Source organism: Solea senegalensis, linkage group LG1, assembly GCF_019176455.1.
Source record: "Solea senegalensis isolate Sse05_10M linkage group LG1, IFAPA_SoseM_1, whole genome shotgun sequence".
NCBI classification, from domain to species: domain Eukaryota; kingdom Metazoa; phylum Chordata; class Actinopteri; order Pleuronectiformes; family Soleidae; genus Solea; species Solea senegalensis.
Genome location: NC_058021.1, coordinates 14,433,925 through 14,455,776, shown reverse-complemented (window position 1 = coordinate 14,455,776; position 21,852 = coordinate 14,433,925). Strand labels below are relative to the sequence as shown.

The window sequence follows — 21,852 nt, the reverse complement described above, 5'->3', positions numbered from 1 at the left end:
TGAGTGAATGAGGGAGAGACAAATATAGAGAAAAATAGAGAGGAAGACAGAGAGAGAAAGAGAGAGAGAGAGAGAGAGAGAGAGAGAGAGAGAGAGAGAGAGGTCCGCGGCTACGCGTCTGCCCCGCGTCGACCACAGCCAGCATCACCAGCGGACAGTGGTTCAAATTGATGGCGACCACTCCAGACAGCGGCACAGACCGACGACCGATCAGGAGACTCCGCTCCAAGAGCGACACACCTTATCTGGTTGAAGCCCGACTCTCCTTCAACCTGCGGACAGGTAGGCGCACATCCATCCATCCATCCATCCATCCATTCATCCATCCATGCTGTCTCCAAATCCTCCTCCTCCTCCTCATGTGAGATGTTTGGCCAGATTTCATGTCATGTGGGTGGACTGCACATCCCAAATACTTTCCTTAAAATCAGCACAATGTCACCACAACAGCCATGCCAACACTAATAACTCGTGTTATAGTATCTGAGTTGAATGTTGATCCCCGCTGAATTCGGAATAATACATGGCGAGATGTGCTTTTCCCGTAAAACAGGAGGGGGTTTGTAAAATGTTATGCAACTTTGTGTACTGATGCTGGTGTGTTGTTGTTTTTTTGGCGCAATCGTTAGAGATAAACATGACGTTTACTCTATTTTAATGTATGTAGCCTTGCATTGAATTCGCTTCACGTGTTTATTATGATCGGGTGCATGTTTCCTATATGCGATTCAACGCAGTTACATAATGTGAAGAAGCGTCAACGTGACCTGTAGTAGTCCGAGCGTTTGGCAGCTGCTGCGGTGCAGAATGGAATGGGACATCCGGTGCATTCAGCATCACTCGTGCATTTTATCATCGCTGCATTTCAAACTGTTGTGAAGGAACCCGCGATGATTGTCCTTGTCAATTGCCTCCTGCCTCCACCATCAGCCCTCACAAAGCGCGTTGCATCCCTTGTTACCATGGTGACTTGGCATTTTTGTGCTGACTCAGTCAACGGGGTTCAGCTCGTCTGCACGTCATAGTGTAATTCAGACACACGCCTTGTGTTTGACCGAGGACAGATCGCGTAGAAGCTGCTTGTTTACTTATTTGTCTCTCCCATTAGTTTCATTAACATTAAAACGGGAGGATTGGTGTGTGCCCACGTGCGTAATGATCGCGTTGACGTCATCAAGTTCCACATTGTTTGTTCCCATGGTGCATATGAAAGCTGGTGCTCTTTTATGTAATCCCATGCACCTCGGTTTGCTGGGGTCACACCCTTATCTATCCACTCAGCAGTCAGTGAGAGAGGAGTATACCACGCCTCTGGCTCACTGTAATGTTTGGCTGTAGGCCAGTTCAATGAGGGGTTTAATAGAACTTATGCTGCAGCTAAGTTTGGGGAAGTGATTTGTAGATGCTTTGTTTTCACTTTATACATTCCCCATTTGATTTTATGTCATCCTCATCTTATTTTATATTGTATTTAGATATCGGTGGTCTTGCTCTGGCAGCTGTTTTTATTGTGTGGCAACAGAGAATGACACATATACTGTACATGTGTGTTTGTTGCATAAACACTGATCTTATCAGGACCTATAGTAGACCCCCTCAGTAGACCCCAGACCAAAACCTGGTTCGAATGAGCCAGAACGTATTTTCTGAATAACTGGTTAGGGTTAAGATTTTTATTGTGGTTGGATTAAGATTGGGGTTAGATTTGGTTATGGATAACACTTTGTCCAAATGCCAAATATCCAGATTATTAAATATATAACTTATATTATATGTGCATATATTTTTTTTGTAAAAAAAAAACAACAACAAAAAACATTTTTACAGTAAGCTTTTTGGTCAGAGACATTCAATATGTTGCTGTGTATAGTACACGTATAGTGGTAAAGTTATTTATTTTAAAAAAAATGCATGAATGAGTGTCTCATACCAACAGTCTCATATCCTAAAAAAACATTCAGGTTTTGGAGATACAAGACAGATATATACAACCAACCCTGCCATTTTGGCAGAGTTGTATATGGTTGTGAACGCCCAATGAATCAGTTTATTTAATTTCTGCTCACATGCCATGTCTCTGTTGGTGTCAGTATGACTGCTGCTCCCAGGTGTGCAATGGGCGGCGCTGAAAAAGAGCAACGCTGCCCTGGTGTGCGCTCCCGGATGAATGAATCGCTCCTGGATGAATGAATCCTTCTCTGCAGCCTCTGGTGTGTTTTTCTCAGATAAGCCTTTTTTTGCAGTTTGATGCAAATCTGTTCAAACCAGAGAGCGTTTAGCCTGTGGGGTGGGACAAGTTGTCAATGACAGGACACTGAAATGTGTCTCCATGGTTCTGTTTTATTACCCTCCTCTACAGTGACCTCATACACAGCATGGGGGTGGCATGGAGGCGATATGTTCAACAGCACAGTTGACTCACTTCCACATAAAGAAGTGGAGCAGGATTCATCTTTGTTATTGCCAAGGAAACCAAAAGTCTCATGGTTGTGCGCCCAGGTGCTTAATAATGATGAATGACCAGAGGGCTGCAAAGGACTTGAAACAAGAACCAAGCAATTATGTCTGTAGTGCAGGTTCAAATAAGATAATAGCTTTGGTTACTCTTTGTTTTATACACATTTTAACGCTTTTATGGGGTCATTATAATGGTTTTACACACAAGCTGCATACAAAAATGACCACATTCATAGAGGAAGGTAAGGGGGACACAGGGGAAGGACATACTTGGTGGTTTTTGAGAACACTTTTTCTTTTTTGGAGCTATGGGAACTGTAATGTTTTCATCACTTATAAAACACACATTCATATCCAATACTTTCAGGTTATAAAGACATGTTTACTGTGGCCTCTGCTGTGTGTGATTTGTATTATATGTGTGTAATGGATTAGGGTCAAGCCTGTTCTCTTGTTTTGTGTTTAGGCAGCTGATATTTTTCTTGATTCTCTGATGCTGATCTGATGGAAAGATATAGAGAAACACTTTTCACTGTAACCTCAAATATTTGTACATCAATTCAATACAGTATAGTCTGATAGCAGTCTTTTTGTATTCTGTTAAAGGCACTTTGAGATGTCTGTGGTTCGTATATGACACATGTTTCAAAGAGAAACAAATGCTAATATCCTGCACCTTTTTGATTTCATGCATTTTGAGTTGCACCTGAGATGACAAACATGTTTCATTTTTTATGTAAAATAGCTCCAGCTCTCTGTGGTGTGTGTAGGACAGGTATGACCAAAGTATTTTTAATACTAGTTCTATTCATTATTTTTTAAATGCACTTTTTGATGCACGTTTTAAATGACTTACAGAAAATGTTGAAAATGCGGCCCAGCTGAATTTGTGATTGCACAGTCCTGGTCTCCAGTCATCTCTGCGTAGATTCAGTCTCTGCTGCAGGTTTTGACTCTTTTTTTTTTGCCGAAATGAGGCTGTAGCGTACAAATGACAGACGCCGTGGGTGTCTAATGGAATCAGGGAGCATGTATGAAACATTGCTTCATTGCATCTGCCTGTTTAGCATCTGCATTAATCTAATTTGCCCCACAGATAAATGGCCGTGCACGCTGCAGTCACAAAGATGGCATCAGTTACTATGCAGCCATTAACAGCACTATCACCTGTCATAAAATATTACAGGGTGGAGGAGTCGATGGATGGTTGACCTACTTAACGGGTTTGATTTCAATGATTACAGCCTGTTATTAAACTTCATATCTTCTCATTGTCAGCTCAGTTCCCCTCTCACACACACACATTTTTTTATATCTTAGTGAGGACACATCATTGACATAACACATTCCCTAGCCCCTTACCCTAATCCTAAAACCAGGTCTTAACCCTGAAAAGGCCTTTTGAAGTTGTGGGGCCTTGACAAAATGTCCCCACATGGTCAAAATGTCCTCACACAGATAGGTTTGTAAGTTTTTTTGGACCTCACAAAGATATAAATACAAGTACAGACACACACACACTCACTTTGGTCTGGACTATAGAAAACTGAGGGATTGTGTGTGGAATAATCATTATTGTTTACCTAAGGATCTTATCTAGCACAGATGCAGAGATATGTGCACGTGAGCATATGTAAGTGCAGGACTAGTGGTACGTGCACACCAGTGGCATCGCTTCTAATTCAGCATCCGTGTCAATGGAAGAGCTTTGTCTGCTTGTTTTTGTTTGCTCATCATTCAGCAGCCCGGTCCCATTTGCTTTCCTCTGCAGACTCATGCTGCACACCAAAAAAAAAAAAAAAACACTCCAATTTACAGGCATTAGCATTTCAAATGTTCCTCTGATATCCGTCCACTGAGGAGAACACACACAGCGTCTTTCCTCACATGATACAGGCTAACTTCATTTTCCTCTGCTTCTCCATCCCTCCATTCTACTCCTTTTGTGAACACTATTTGGGAAACACCATGAAATTAAATGATGCGCGTTTCATTTTTTTGCAAATACATTTTTGTATGTAGTTTCAACAGAGTAGTTTTGCTCTTTTGTTGTTCTAAAAAAAAAATAAGGGTTCATTTAAATAGCTTAGTTTATTTAGAATGGCATGTAACACAATCTTGAAATAAATCTTTATCTCATTATGCCAGCATTTGCACTTGGTTTTGAAATGCCATGCAGCATTGAAATGGCACTGTAAATTGAATTCAGTCGTTGTTTTTCTGTGCACGTTGCAGCCGCGACGCAGACGCACAGGTCAACTTGTCCTCATATGATCAGGGCCTGTCCTGGCGTATGTACTATTATTAGTAGTTGTATGTTAATTAAGCTGAACAGCTGGGTGGTTCATGCAGTTTGGAGGTGTGTGGATCTGTGACCACTATACTTGGCCTGAATGCAAAAAGACTATAAGCTCAAGCCAAAACCTGGCTGCATTGCAGCTGTTGCGCGACATAATACGAGGACTTCCCATGAGATTTTGTTCAAGAGTGTATTTTTTTTGTACATTCTAAATGATTCTAAATGTAAACCAATGTGTGTTTGATTCAGACAAAATGAACAAAGAGAGTCTTTGATAAATCCAACTAACAAAAAGGCAAAAAAGAAAAGAAAGGCAGGCATTAAAGCAACAGACAGGACTGAAACATGGCATGGGGAGCACAGAGGCTAAATACACTAGGGAGGCGGGGACAATCAGACACAGGTGAAGCTAACGAGACACAGGTGAAACACATTAGGGCGGGGCAGGCAATCAACAGGGAAGCCAGGGCAGGAAGTCAAACTCGACAAGGTGTACACACTAGGAAGAAGCACAAAATAAAACAGGAAACTAGAAACATATCTCAAAACCCAAGAGAGAGTCCAAACAGAATAAATATGCTGGGATAATCCAGGGGTTGTGGCTGCTCCACATAAACTCTCTCTGTTTTGTAGTGTTTAGATCGTCTGTGGTCCGATGACAGTTCCTCACTGCACACAGGAAGTGGTTCGTTTTATGTCAAATGGAGGCAACGGCAACATTGTGCTGGTAAAGGGGAAATGGCTGCAAATGGGTTGAACAGGTTGTGGAAAAACACATGGGATTGATGGGATTGATGGGATAAATGTACGGCCACTTCATACCAAAGTCTTCCAGTTTCCTCTGTGAAGTCAATAATAGCACATAATAGCACATTAAAGAGACCATTTTGTAAATGATGCTCCCATAGAGAGGAAAATACACAATAAAGTGTGACACATATTAACATGTGATTCTGGAAGCTTCAAAACATGAGTTTGGGTTCTTGTGATGTGATGTCACTACCAGTTGCTTTTATGCGCAAATGCTCCCTCAGCTCAGTCAGATCTGAAAGTGTTGTTTGACAGAGATTTCAGGTGGAGGACGTAGTTTAATAACATCATAGCAGTTACACATGGCAGCATCCGCCCACCCATTCATCCTCTACTGCTTTATCCTCCACGTGAGGGTCGCGGGGGGGGTGCTGTGACAATCTCAGCAGACATAGTTGGGGTACCACCCTGGACAGATCGCCAGTCCATCGCAGGGACACATTTAGAGACAAACAAACATGGCAGCATTACGTTTGTAAGTAATGTGCAAATCCTTTAAGCAAAAGCTTAACAAATGCCAAGGATTTGGGAGTGTACGAAAACTGAATGTTTTAAGGCTCAGTGCTGCAGCCACAAGACTCTAAAAAAAGCTAAACTCAACTCATTCACCACCCACCACCCTCTGCTTCTCTCTCCTTTTGCTGCTTTCGTTGCAATCTGTGTCCAGCAAAGCTTTGTTATCCGAAAGAGCACAATCAATACTTGACGGTTGCATAGTGGGACAGGACATATTCACGCTGCACAGTTGTATGTAGCTGCTTGGTTTACCTGCGGATTTGCAGCGTTGCGTTCGAGAAAACACAGCGCGGCACAAACGGGACACGTGTGCATATTTTGTGCTGTGCTGATTTTGCACGTTTGAACTCTTTGAAGATCTAGTTCTCTTTTTCCCCCCCCCGCTGGAATCCAAAAGACAAGGTGACCACAAAGTCAAGAAGAAGGGAGATTGAGCTCTCTGTACTTGTTGTTAACAGGGTAAATTGAATTTTAGATTCACTTTTTGAGCTGGAGCCAGCGCAGCGTCTGATGAATGAGTAATATTTTTAGATGTTTGAAGAGATACTGGAGGCAATTTGCAAAAGTGTTTTGCAAAGTGGTGATAATTAGTGCCAAGATTTGTAACTTCTCTGTCTTCGTCTCTTCCAATCCCTCCTTTTTTACCGCCCCAAACCCAAATCACATGCACGCAGCACGTGCTTTAAGGAGACCATCATATGCTCGGCTGTAACAGCCTTGCATCACAAAAAGTGAGCATCAGCATTCATCTTCGCCCAAATGGTTGCACATATAGGCTTTCTTGTGCTGAGGCATCCCAGGCCTGAATAAAACATGAGCAGGGAAATCAGATAATAATAGCAAAGCTATATCCTTGACTATCCTCCACTGCAAAAAAGGATTTAATAAACCACTGGTGTCGCCTGGCTAACAACACCTGCCAACCTATGTAGCAAGATGGTTTAAAGAAAATGCTCACCACACACACACCAGCTGAGAAATAGCACCTTTTTTTTTCTCGAAATCCTCCCAATGTGAGGAAAAGCTGCATGGCGATTTGCTTGTGGCTCATATTTATTGTTAGTGTGGCAGCACATCGAGTAGAGTGGGGGTAAAGATGCCGCTGTAATCTGACAAGAAATTGTTAAAGAACTGCGGGTTTTTCGTTTCCGTGAGATAAAAAGGAGTTTTGAACGGTGATGGCAATTTCATTAGAAAGAAAATGCACTGACATTAGATTAGGACGACGCATAAAAACAATAGAGAACATGAAGTTCTCAAACAAACAACACACAGTATCCAGCAAGATGCCTTAGGGGTGGGTGGAGGATATCCCCACAACCGTAATGGCGGGGACACACCATTAAATGGACATGACAAACGATGACTGCGAGGCTTTCGCTGCTTCCAGAGCTGTTCCCAGAGTGCACCAGCTCTTTAGGACGTTTCTGCTGAGTAAGAGACTTTCCAGAGTCGGAGCCACTTCAACACTGCTGCAAAACTGGGACTCAATTCAATCAAAGCTGCATTGCACCACTTAGCAGTGTTACTTCAAATCGTCTTGCTTGCAACGCTTGTGCTCACAACATGTTTTGTTTTTTTTTTTTCTCCTACACTTCCAAACCTGGCCAAGATGATCAGGTTTTTCAATGAGGCAGAAAACACTGTTGGGAGTATATTTCATGAGCTGGATGTTTGTTAATCCTCAGATTCACAAATCTATTATTGGAGAGGATTACCATCAGGTATTTATAGAATACACCCATTTACATATCCGCTTATATCTTGTAGCTTGTATCAGTACAGGATGGATATGAATTGGGTTGAATTGAATTGAATTGAAAAGATTGGGTACCCTTGAGCTAAGATACCTAATCCCCATTGCTCATTGTTAATTGGACACTCTAAATTGACCCCAACCACAGGGAAGCCACCCAGTGTTGGTCCCATGCCCAGATAAATGGGAGGGTTGTGACAGGAAGGGCTTCCGGCATAAATAAAATGAAATACTGTATGCGGATCATACACAGTAAGCCCGTAGTATCCTGCAGCATCATAGTGTGGACATTTGAGGCAACGGTAGCTCAGTGGTAGAGCGTGTTGTCTTTCAATTCAACCGCTGTGGGTCCTTGGGCAAGACACTTAACCCCATGTTGCTCCTGACGGCTGTGCCCAGTCATCAAGACTGGAAAAGTGCTATTTGGACTTTACTAATCAATACCGCACAACTATACCTTTACGATGTTGTTATTGCACTATAATGCAAAGTGTTACCGAGAGTTGGTCTTATTTCTGTTTCTGTGTCAGTGACGGCATGGGGTCAAATCAAGAGCCGTTGCTGTGTCGGCTCCAGAAGGCCTTGTGGATTTGAGGTGACTCATTGTATTTCCATCCACTGAGAATTATCCGATAGTAATATGTGCATTTGTGTCAACAGTCCTCGCTCATCACTAACAAGAAAAAAGCCAGCCTCTGATGTGACAGGTTATGTAACATCGTTACCTGCGTTGAAGAGGAGGAGATGTGCTCATCCTAACTTTAGCAGAGCCACAAGAGGCCACAGGAGGCCTGAGCTCTTAAGTACCACTCCATACTGTGGTGTTCATCATCAAAAAAAAACAGGCTGGATGGATTGCAGCTTCACTGAGAGGGAAATCACAGAGACAAGACAGAGCACCCCAGAGGAGGGCAGCAGCACAGCCTGCTACCATTAGGTGTTGCGGCGCTCACAGCTCTCATTTTATCTGACTTTATTTTTCTGTAATGACACACACTTGCCGGCTGTCAAAGAGCGTAATGTGGTGAGCATACAATACAGCCAAACCTTATTACCTCAAAATTGCTTTTTTTATAGCTTCCTGTCCACCGCTCAAGTGTGCAGTGTTACCTTTTGTTTTATTAAACCTTTCATTCGAGATGACAAACACAAAAAGTCCTCACATGCATCCATTACTGTGTAGTCATTACGGAGTTGTTCATGCATGAAGTGCAGCCTGCGACTCCATCACGTTGCCCACAACACCGTTTCTTAATTAGGGGGACAACATGGAGAAACAAACTGTGTTGTCTGCTCTGCAGAAAACAGCGAACACTGCATTGTTTCGCTCTTTGTGCAGGCAATATGAGGAACAAGGCATCTTTCCCCCGAAACCCCTAGAGGTGATTGCACTCATACATAATAAGTTTAAATACCAGAAAATGATGTAGTTCAGAACACATTTTAATTCCGACTGCCTCTACATGCTTTTATAGAAATCTGGTGTCGTCTCAATTTCATGGGAGGTTGGTCTGTGAAATTATGACTAAATCAACTTGCAGTTACAGAGCTCAAAATACTGAGCTGAACTGGGCAGTTTTTAATGGAGCACCACTGCCATCTAGTGGAGCAAAGTTGTTCCTGCAACAGTGGGCTCCTGCACAAGGTGCAGTATTAATGCTGAAATTATTTATTGGATTGATATGTTTATATTACAGTAACTTGATTAATTGATTAATACTGATTAGTAACCAAATGACATCAAATAATTTCTTTCCTGCAGTCAATTCTTAGATGATTGTACATAAGATTGCATTATTAAAATTATATATGAAGTACAACACGGCAGTGAATGTGCCCTTTAATTACTCTGTTTTTCCTTGTCCATTAATTTCACTGTTTAGTGATAATAAATAATAACTTTTTTTCCATTCCCACGTAGAAAATAAAATCATTCTGGGCCGCACACGTCATACAGCCTTGTGCATGTTTCGCCAGACAGTTTCCAATACTATAGTATATTTCTCTGGTAATTTCATTCAACTGGAGTCTCTGGAGTTAAACGACCTTGAGTTTCTTGTAGGCCTTGGAGGGGGAGAAAATATCAGAAAATGATTCACACAGTCAAACAAAATGTGCGGAATTAGTGTTGCACTTTCAAGCCTCGGACCAAGTGACACTGGTGAGCATGCTGGACCATGTGAACCTTGGTCCAGCCTTTCCCGCACGTGTCGCAGAGGTATGGCTGCTGCCCGTTGTGTTTATACAGATGCCATTTAAGGTACGTCTTTTGATAGAATTTCCTTCTGCACACGGGCCACGGGTAACCACCTGTGTGCCTCACCATGTGTGCTTTCACGGCAGTGTTTTGTGCTGAACTGTTTGCCACAGTAGGAGCACACACTGGGCTGCTGTTCTTGGTGCTTGCTCTGGTGCGGAATCAGATAAGCGAGCGATTTGAAGCTTTTCCCACACGTTTCACAAAGGTGTGCCGTTACAGTGTCGGTGTGTGCTTTCCTGTGATTATCTAAAAGTCCTTGCTTAGAGTAACATTTCTTACAGGTGGAGCACTGATACAGCGGTTGGTTCTGCTGATGCCGCACCAATTGGCACAGCCTCACAAAGGTTCTCTTGCACAAAGCGCAAGGGTACGAGCTTGTGATTTTAAGTAACTTGGCATAGTGTCAGTTCAATAGAATGATTTCTGAGAAAGTCTTCTCACATATGGTGCACTTGATAGTGAAGGACGAGGCGTGAGAATCATCTGCAAGGCCTGTGGAGTTCTTCGGTGGTTCAGTTCGACTTGCCTTTGTTTCAGAACTTGTCTCACTGTCAGGTGACTGGAAATTACACCCACCGATGACAGAATGGTTAGTGTTTCTTTGCCTTTTTCTTCGAGGACGTTTTGTGGAACATTTGCTCTGATGTTTCCTAGTCCTAGTGTGAGTTTTTAAGCAAGTTTTGTCCATATCTTCATCATCATCAGACTCACTTCCATCAAAAGGTCACATTACTTCCTTCTTCATCCTGTTTAAACTCGGTTACAAGTGCGTTGCCGCCGCGGTCGTCCTCAGTGAAACACGTGGATCCAGATATGACAACTTTATCTCCTTCGTCATTGACGGCGTTTGTTAGGTGGTAGGACAGGCTGGACAGTATGCAGTCATCGCCAGAGGGAGACGGAGCTATAAATAAATTACAAAACAGAACAGAAAATAGAGCCAATATCTAAAAAATAAAATAAAATAAAATAAAACATTTATTAATACAAAAGATAATTGCAATTAAAATAATGACTTTGTGCGACTTCATGCCCGTGATGTTTGTGATGCTGAATAAGTGTATTCAGAGGATCAGGTTGTTTTATGAAATCTGCACACTCTTTCAAGACAGAAGGAGAGAGACTGAGCCAGAGAGACGTCTACAGTACATGACAAAAACACAACAGATGTCGTAAAAACATTGCAGCTGTCAAACAACAGCTGCTATCTATAATATTATTTTTACTGCATCAGTCCCCGGGAGTGTATGCCCACTACTTACTTGTTCAAGGTTTGGAACAGGCAGCAGCTTCTGAAGGTTTAAGAGAAATTTCCTCATTATTGTTTCCGGAGCAGAGTCATATTTAGGGCCAAACACTGAAAAAACAAACAACCATTCATTACATTTGACATTATACTAGCAAGCCCCCTATGGTGTCATTTTTTAAATCATAAATTCCAGTATCATCCACTCACCTCATAAAATACATCCCTCTGGAACTGCTCATCCAATAGTGCGTGAACAAGCTGCAGGAAGTTTGTCAATCAGATCTTTAATCAGAGTTCATTACAAAAACAGACAGCGATGGAGACCGATTATCCTGTTTTGCGATGACGCTGTTCATTCTGCTCAGATGTAGCTGGATGGTCTGGGAACTGATAAAAACAGGACTGCGGCAACACTCTAGCACCACCTGTTGGCATATCAAAAGACACACAATAGAAAGGTATGCTAGATTTTATCAATACAAACATCCACCCATCCATTTTCTACCGCTTTATCCTACACAGGAGGGTCACCGGGGGGTGCTGTGCCAATCGCAGCTGACATAGGGCGATAGGCGGGGACACACCCTGGACAGTTCGCCAGGCCATCGCAGGGCCACATATAGAGACAAACAACCTGTCACTCTCACTCTCACACTTATGGTCAGTGTCCAAATTTACCTACTCCCCATATTGCAGGTTTTTGGACTGTGGGAGGAAACCTGAGAACCCAGAGAAAACCCACGCACACACAGGAAGAACATGCATACTCCATGCAGAAAGGCCCTTGTTCCAACTGGGGCTCGAACCCGGGTCTTCTTGCTGCAAAGGCAAGAGTATCAAAAGAAAGACATTGTGAGACATTCTTGATCTTATTCTTCATCAAATTAGACTTGAGTTAGATTTGAGTTCAAGCTCAACTGGTCTCCATAATGTGCCGTACGTTACTTTATCATCTCTTGTCTTCAAATGAGAACATAGAAAACTGACATCATGTTCTCTATTGAAGAAGACATAAAACATGCATTTGAGACTTCTGTTCAAACTGACTTACTTTAGCAATCAGGAGTTGCCCCCTAGTGGCTATTCAATATATTTTTTCACATACAGGTTGCCCTCAACCACTAAACCACTTTATACAACACTATCTACGGTTTTCCCTTCTGACCCAGCTGGCAGTGGGGGAGAGTGTAAATGTCCCAGGCTGGTTAATGATTTGACAATAGCTCATGCTGCCATCCTTCAAAAAAAAACAAAAAAACCTATCCCTTTAACATAGGGGTCTCAAACTCAAATAACCTGGGGGCTAATGAGCATGTAGTCAGACCAGGAAGGGAAAAGAAAAGTCAAACCTTTCAGCTTAAAAGCTTAAAGTTATATCAAGATAATGCATCATGATATCACAATAACAATATCTGGGATGATATTTCACAGAATTTCAAAATAAAGTGATATATCATACAAAAAAAAGACACATGAGATGGATTGGAGGGCCGCACGTTTAAGACCCATTCAAACAAATTAAACCCCAAATAATAATAATAATAATAATATAGACATTATACAGTAGCTATTAAACTCTGTTACAATGATAATGAAAGAGAACATTCAACTAAACACATTATAATGACGTTGCTAATAATTGCCATTACATTGCATTATTGCACAGAGCTACATGAATACAGCATCACCGCCACTGTAATTACAGTGACACATCCAGCAGCAGCAGCAGTAGCAGTGGCACATTTATTTTTCTTCTTACCCTGAGCTGATGGACTCCTCCAGCAGACCATAGTGCACCACAGCTCCCTGCTTCACTATCTGCCACAGAGCTGCCGACACGAGCTGCACAGGAGGCACGACGAGCCGCAGAGAGAACCCGGCGACACAAGCGACCAAGTTAGCATAGATGCCATCACACGCCTCTCAATATTCTGACACCATTTCCGTCAACAGGAGCCGACATGGTTCATGCTGTCGCCTGTCAAGCTAAACGCTAACATTAGCGTGTAGCTAATGCTCGTTGTACGCTCACCATGGTCCAGTAACGTGTTGCTCATTACGTTCTTGTGGACTTTGTTTTACTTAAGCTACATGCTAAAATGTAGTATCTCCCTGCTTCCATTTGGAACGTGGAAAACATAATACGTAATTTCGTACGTACAAGAGTGTGTATTTATTTATATCACATTCAAATATAAAAACATCATAGCACGTATGTCAAGACATAGTAGAACGACATTAGGAACAGGTTTTAAAATAAATGAAAGAAATGAATAAATAAATGAAAAAAACAACATTCTGAGACATCGAACCTTGTGTAAGTGGAAGACTGTGGTCAAACTATCTGACACTCGTTTCTTTAACGCCCTCATTACAAATGATTTTACGGTAAAAAGCCTGTGAACCAATGAGTCAAGCTGATTTGTTAGAGTATCGACATCCGGTTTTCAAAATAAAAACGCCGAGTATGTGCTCTGAATGGGATAAATAATGAAAATCATCACAGCTTCAATTTCATAGGCCTGATAACTGAACTTTAAACAACTGTATAAAGAGAGTTCTGCATAAGTCCTGAACAAGACTGATATTGTCATGTTCAGCACAGTGGTATCTACTAGCACTGGAAATCGGACATTTCTACATTACAGTTTTAGAGACATTTCAAGTCAAAAGTCCCACATTGGCACTTTTTAACCTTAAGAAAACTCTAACAAAACAGATTTATTGAAAACACAGAAAACATTGTACTCAGGACATCTATGACTTACCGGAGAGTAAGTTTGAAAAATTAAAAGTTAAACGTCCACACTTTTTAATTGAAGAAATTATAATAAAAACAACATTTTTGCTCTGGAAAAAAAACAAAAAAACAAAGTCCCACATTTACATAGGCTAATGAATTACTTTAATTCATTATTCAAAATTAAATGTTCACAAAAATGACTTTAAGTTGTTGAAAAAAATAACTAATACAAATGATGAATGAACGTGAATGTGTTTTTGTTATTTCTCAAAGTTGATCTTTTTTTTTCCAAAAAGTGCCAATGTGGGACTCTACATAAATGTCTGATATCCAGTACACTAGTTAATATTAATGTGCTCAAGTCCAGTTATTAGGTCTCTGAAACGTTTTTTTCCCATTCAAAGATGTGCTTTCAAACGTGCACTCAGTTACTGCGCTCTTTGTGTTTTATTTTCAAATCAGTTTAAATCATTGCAGGCTTTTTACCGTATAAACCTTTGTAAGGAGGGCGTTAAAAGTCAGCGTCAGTTTGACCGCAGTCGAGGAAGGGGAGTCCTTTATCTTCGTGGTTAATGCCAGCTGGGATACATAATCTCTTCCATTAGCACCTCAAGGTTCAGAAGTCATGAAACTATGTTCAATAATAAAGTTAATGATATGAATTTACAAAGTTACACAATATACTGGTGCAGGAAAAAACGTACACATACTTAAGTATGTATTCAAGTAAAATTATTCCGGGTTGATGTGGACTATTGCACCGGCGATTGATGTCATCATTTAAGAAATAATACATCTGTGAGAAAAGGACATGGATTAAGGCACATTTTCCCCTTTAATTTTATTTTATAGAAAAAGATTTACATTGATAAACCTAAATAATCTGAAACAAACCCCAAATCCCCCAGTTTACAAATTAAATCAACATATAGTTTGACAATATTCAAATTCTCCTCTATTTATGTAAACTTCTTTTATTCTTATAAAAAATATATATATAACAAAATATATGTACAAGCTGCCTTTAATGTATTCAATATTTGTTTTAAAGTTGTTTGTTTTACATTGTGCTATTCAGGAAACCCCACACTAGATGGCAGCATTGTAACATTTTGAATATGTTAAGCAGCAACAGCAGCAGCTTTGCAGTAATGCAAATACAGTAGCAAAGGGGTTAGCTGCATGTATATATTATTATGCTTATTATGTTATTTCATTACATGTTAGATGGTTATTACACTCGGACGAATTCATTATTTTGGTCTGTCTTTTTGTTCTGTTTAGCACAGTTGTTGCGATACACATCGGAAACAGGTGAAACTATCAAAAGACATTTACATAACAATAATAATAATAATCATAGAGAGACAAAAGATATGGACATGGCTTTTTAAATTTCTCATAAATACATTAGATCCTGGTACATTGTGGTTCTGCAGGTAATAGAAAACAGGAAACACGTTGAGACTGTGTGAGACAGATAAGAGGAGAAGGAGGACAGACAGGCAGGAGTGAAATTTAACAAGCAGTCATCTCTTTACAGCTTTCTGTGAGTGAAGTCTCAGGCATTTTGACCCACAATCCCTCACACCACTCGCCGGTATGAGCATTCCTGTTGTCTGCCAAGCAGAATATTAACATTGATATTCACAGTGACTGCTAATGAAAGGTGTCAACACACACACACACAAGTGTTTATTTTCTTTGACATCTGTTTGCCTCTTGTTCTGTGTCCTTCTCTTCAAAACCAGTACATCACTTTTCCTCCATCTGAAGTGTTGCAGTCTGCAGACTTTATATAATCACGTTGCATTGCTCTGCTGCCTGACAGAGCTTATTGCTAAAGGAGGATACAGTGACTGCAGCTTAAAACACACACACACACATACACAGAGTGAGGAATGGTGCTCCTTAAAATAAGCATATAATTATCATTTAACAGCAAATAGGCACCCCTACTTTTACCTTCCCTAATTTCATATTGTGCCGTGCCTGTGTCTATAAAGACAGATAATAACGCAGAGGGAGAGCGACAGATGGGAAGAGACAGAGAGCTACAAGGAGAACTGGAACAGCAGATTTGTGGTGACAGGCTGCTCAGTCGGAAGTTGTAAGATTGTTTCGCCTAAAAACTGCAACCACTTCCAAGGAAACCAGTTCAAACCAGAATCCTTTTTTTAAAAAAAAAATAAAAATAAAAGAAATATGTCTACTGTATTTCAAGCAAAATGTCTGCTCGAGAATAAATGCTTTTTTAGACACACACACATACACACACACAAAACCATCTAATGAAGTGTCATGGCAACAACACTGTGTGAAAGCATGTGAGTCACAGAGGATCAGCAAATGCATCTCAGGCTGAGGAGTTGACTTCACCAGCTTCAGCTTATTGAGACAGTTTTTGTCGGGAATGTTCTCAACACACAGGAATTTTGAAGACCCCCCGCTGATCCCAGTTTAATCTGGATGAGGCAAAGTTTCATGTAAGGATCCACAGACGGCGTGTTTGAAAGCAGTTCAATGAGATCTGTGTGTGACAAACTACAAAACATTATCACACAGGAATTATCTCTGTGGTCAGGACTAGGGGTAAAAAACAAACAAACCCAGACACTATATGTATGATCTGAAATAAATCAGTCCTTTTTTTTACCTCAGGAAACATGCTGACATTGATAATAGACCGTGAGAATACGTTCGTCGTATTTAACGTCAATCTCCTCATTATTATTGCTATTAGTGTTATTTATTTATTCCCAACTTGCCTTGTGACGAAACCCACATGGAGCCCTGATTGCACTGCCTGACACAGCACTTACATAACCACATTGCCACATGTGACCGTTCTCCTTTGCAGTCAAACAAACAACCAGTGTTGTAGCTTTAATTTGTGAGAATGCTCTCGACTGCGTTTCCCTTCCAGTTGCTGCACAATATACAGGGAGAGAAAAAGTCAAGGGACGATCACGTTTGAGGGACAAATCTTTAGAAAGCTCCATATAGAATACAGAATCATATGAAGAGAGTGGTTATGACTCTCAGTGATGCTGCAAAGATTAAACCATACATTCTCCCTCCTCTCTTCACTCTCTCTCTCTCTCTCTCACACCCAGTCACAATTTATTGTATCATTTCCTTTTTGTTCCTTAACCTCTGTCCCTCTGTTGCAAAGACAGAAAAAATAATATCTCTCAATTGCGACAGTTCCAAAACGGGTATATTAACAAAAGAGACAGACAGAGACAACTGCATCATCACACCATGGTGGTAGTAAATCAACTGCCTCTGTCCCTCATTCCAGAGAGAGGACACTGAAGGAACATCAAAAGATGCTCACTACAGGCCCACAACCATTCAGCTCTCTGTGGGAAATGTGAGTGGAAATGCCGTAGGGCTCTGTTATCTTCTCCAGTGATTAACGCCTAATTAACACGGCCATCAATGTGCACAGCGACCTTCAGGGATCAACTGCTGTTTGGAGTTTGGGATTTACAAAAGAGGGAATACTCGATGCTTCTCTGTTACTTCACAGGCTGAAGCGCTGAGCTGTCTGATCTCTGACGAAGGTCCCATCGCTGTTTGTCTTTTCTTTGATCTAAATTCTCTCAGCTCTTGTATGTTTTTATGCTCAAATTAGACGGATGGATTTCTTTTTTTGTTCTTCATGGCATACAGTAGCTGTATATGGCTTTACTCTGCTGTCATTCATGGATTAAGTCACATTAGTTGATTATTAATATGTGTGTAGGAATGGAGAGAGGGAAAAAAGTGCAGTTTGGTTTAAAAGCTGAACTTTAAAAATCCAGTGGGTAACCAATTTTAGTCGGACTAAGACAATACTTTTTACCCTTTCTTAATGTCATGTAAACACATTAGTCCGACTAATGGACTACCATTCCTGGATAATGCCATTCATAGTTCCATTTCTCCTGGATTCTCTGGAACACTGTGCTCACAGGTGTCCCGGGATACCATTAAACACCACCATGACTGCAACCTTTGACCCGGAAGTAGAAGGAGATGACAAATGGACTGCAGTGCTGTTGCCGGAACTCATACAGCGGCGGCGTCTTGAGCCATGCTCGATCTAATCTGTATCACGGTTCACATGTACAGAACTGTCTGTGGCGTAAAGGTCAGCGGGAAACTGGTTCAATACGCACTAGCTTATAGAGAGATAGAGCGCCACCTATGGAGGCAGAGTTAGACGTACATGGCCAATACATGTACACCTCCTTCGCATGTATATTAGCAGTTTCAGAGAACCAGAACTTAACTTAAATTTAACTGCTGTCTTCTGTTCATATTGTGTGAACTCATCTGACAATACTTTGAATGTAAAAACGTACACACTACAGCTTTAATAAATAATATGGTACACATTGAAAGTAGATACAATCCCCTAATAAGTAACACAATTCATTCATTCTCTACTGTTTCAGCTAAAATGCTGTAGTTTTTTTGTTAATATTTTAACTGTTCTAAGCGCTGAGGTTCCACAGGGCTCCTGTCTTGATCCACTCTTCTTTACATTAGGTCTAGACCACAACTATCATACTTAAGAAACTTATACAGTTGTCAGGTTGCACAATTCCATTGCAAGATGTATCTATTGTCAGGCAAATATTGTCGACCATTGCTGCATTCCTTTATTCCATCTATGAATTGATTTACATAAAAATATTCGTGGTTTAATACACTGTACTTTGTAAAAATGAATATTCATTAAAAAAAAAAAAAGAAGAAGAAGAAAGTGAAAACAATTTGAAAGAGCAACTTTCTCCACATCCACATTGGCCTATTAGAAGAGCTCACTGCGCAGCCAATCACAGACACTCACTGCTCGGCTCCACTAATCGCGGATTAGCTTTAACCGACTGCAGTGTGCAGCTCAGGGAGGGAGAGGCTGCCACTGCCATTCACTACTCACCCTCCGTTTTATTATTAGCTCTCTTGGATTCAGCAGCAGCAGCAGCAGAGGTGGCTGTAGCTGCAGCCTGCAGGCTTCATATTGGGATCTCAGGTAAAGGTGTGGGAGTATAGAACGACAGATTGTGGCTCAGTGGTCGTGGACGCTGTATGTGTGTGTGTGTGCGTGCGCAGTGGACAGGTATAGGACTCAATTGATGGCCCTTTAATTCCAACCCACACACCGCGCGCGCGGAGGCACCGCTTCGTTTTGAAAAAAGAAAAAAAATGTTCAAGACGGCCAATTACCCGACGGTGGATCCCGCGCCCACCATCATGCACGGCACTTGGTTTTCCACGGGCTGCCGAGAGAGCGTGCCCGTGGCGGTGGAGAAACCTCGGAAGAAGCCGTTCAGCCTGGTCAAAATCATGTCCCTGAGCAGCAAGAAAGGCCACGGCCAGTATCCGCACCAGCAGCACCAGCAGCAGCAGCAGCAGCACCACCACCACCACCACAACATGCCATTTTCCATCCACTGTCACATCGGGAAAGAGATCAAGCACATTTGCAGCAATTGCAGCCGCGGGAACGACACGCAGGACGGTGAGTATTTCTACTCGACACTATAGTGGCATGTGTGTGCGGTTGCGCCCATGAAGTCGCCTTGCGGCACAGCCATCATGCACCACGGAGTGCTCGTCGTGGCCATGCCTCTGTGTGCCGCGCTGCCTGCGCGTTTTGGCCCGTGGATCACGCGCTCCATCCCCGCGTGCGTCTGCTGGTGTCATAATGTCCTGCAGCTCAGTGGGTCGATGTGTCTCTGTGGGCTGTAGTAATCTGAATAACAACTTCCCATATGTGCTCGTGCTCGGACTTGAGCTGCTGCTGCTTGTCGGTTATATTTGCATCACAAAAATCAGGAGGGAATGTGTCTTTGTGTCCCCTCAACTATTTCGCCTATGGATGGGTGTCATTAAAAAGGCACGGGAGTCTGCAGGCTGTTTGCACTAAGCCATTTCCACTTAAGTGTCATTACATCACCACTCAGCCATCTTGGTGTACAAACAAGTGTTTTTAATTAAAAGCAGACCCATCAGTTGCTTGTGTTGCAGTGAATGGAGGCTATGTGTAACACAGTCTGGAAGGAAGGCTATAGTTTGATGACCTTCTACCTTTTTACCCTTCTTTGTTGATTGAGCTTTGCTTGGATTTTTGACAATATTTGCATCACACTCCCAAATTGTAGTTACTCTGAATTTGAAAGGAACACACCCCCTTCTTGACTATACAGTGCTAAAAGGATTGAATTTCTTCTGTTTTTAACTAAAAAGTAGTCCCATCAGTTGTTAGCAATTCCAGAAAATGATGAAGAATAAAGGATATTGTATAGTGTGTCAGAGTTGCCACATTTCAGTTTCCAGTTTCATGCTGACACATGAAAGAGAATCTTCCACATTTTTCTTTATCAATTGAGCAAATGATAAAAGAGTTACATCATAATTCCCCCTTAATTGTCGGGGTTCTGGTTTGGGGATTTTACCGTAGGGGGTAAGATCTCTTGTGCTTTTTAATTAAAACCAATCCCATCTGTTACTTACATCGCATTAGAGTCAGAGTGTATGAAGACCACATTTCACAATCACTCACCAATGATACTTCTCTACCTTCTCTCACCCTCTATTCCCCCTTTCCACCAATCATGACTTGCACACTTTTCTTTATTTCATCCACATGACAGCGATGTGTTATGAATGAAGTGTTTGATGTGGTGGAAACGATGCTCAGTTGCGCATTTTTTCCCCATTTACATTAGCAGAGTACTAAAGTATTGGCGATTCAGCTGGCTTGGATTTGATCCCTGGTCCTGCTGTCTTCAGCATATAAACTCATTTCTGTATTCATTCAGCTGTGACTTAGTTTAGAGGTATTTATAGAGTGGGTGGTGGCAGGAATGCAAAGATGGCTGGCTCTGACTCCGAGGCACCGGAGCATCCAAGTAATGGTCCATGGGAGTGATTTCCCCTGCATTACAGTCACATGATTTATCACGCTGTCCTGAGAGGCACAGAGGAGTTGACTGGCGTGTAATACACCGTGATACAGTAGCCAATATGACACACTGGAGGACCACAGGTTTGTTGCTTAGGCTACGGAAAACTATACTTTTCCTGCATTGTTTTGTACGGGAAGAATCATATCTGTTTTATTATAATGTGTCAGGGATCTATAATCTGTTGCATTACTAGAATATGGGTATTTTTGAAAAATTGTGCTTCCTAACCTTTTCCCCTGAGTGGAGAAACATCTTCATTCTTTGTTTTGTTACGTGCCCCCCAGTGACACTTGGTCCGAGCCTTGAAACTGCAACGCTAATTCCACACTTTTTAGACCCACTCGTAGGGGGACGGGACCTGCCATCTTTGCTAACAGTTACGCTAACAGGACCAAGTGTCACTGGGGGGCACGTAACAAAGACAAGAATGAAGATATTTCTCAATTCAGGGGAAACGGAGGTTGGGAAGCACCATTTTTCAAAAATGCTACCCCTATTCTAGTAATACAAAGCTACATGCAAATCGGTGACGTATTCCTTTAAGATACATTTCTGATTTTCCTCCAAGTACCACCAGAGGAAGCTTGTGAATCACTGGTGGTACGTGTACCACAGTTTGAGATCCACGGCTCGACAACATTAGTTGCCCAGAGCTGCAAGTTTTTATCGTCATTCGGTAACTCATTACAGCCTGAGACAATTTGATTTTCATGCCGTATGGGAAATGAAAGCAAACCAGTGTCTGTCTACAAAAAAAAAAAGGGAGAGTAGACTTCATGCAATCACAAAACTTTCAT

General features: G+C 41.6%; 1 protein-coding gene and 1 long non-coding RNA gene across 3 annotated transcripts in view; one reads left to right on the top strand and one right to left on the bottom strand.

Annotated features, from left to right (window-relative positions):
- Nucleotides 1-80: 80 nt before the first annotated feature.
- The window catches only part of LOC122771176 (phosphatase and actin regulator 1-like), a 44,596-nt gene continuing 22,824 nt past the window's right edge, over nt 81-21,852 (top strand). Inside the window, exon 1 of one of the 2 annotated variants that reach the window (XM_044028585.1) lies at nt 81-282. In XM_044028585.1, the coding sequence (XP_043884520.1) occupies nt 171-282 (112 nt within the window). In that variant the 5' untranslated portion in view covers nt 81-170. Of the gene's footprint in view, nt 283-18,778; nt 19,606-21,852 lie in introns of those variants that run through there. The other variant, XM_044028577.1, reaches the window with a different exon arrangement.
- On the bottom strand, nt 9,221-13,720 carry LOC122771191. The gene is made up of 4 exons (XR_006360588.1): nt 13,107-13,720; nt 11,555-11,772; nt 11,361-11,455; nt 9,221-11,002 (listed from the first exon to the last, which is right to left on the bottom strand). It is a non-coding gene; the product is annotated as an uncharacterized LOC122771191 (long non-coding RNA).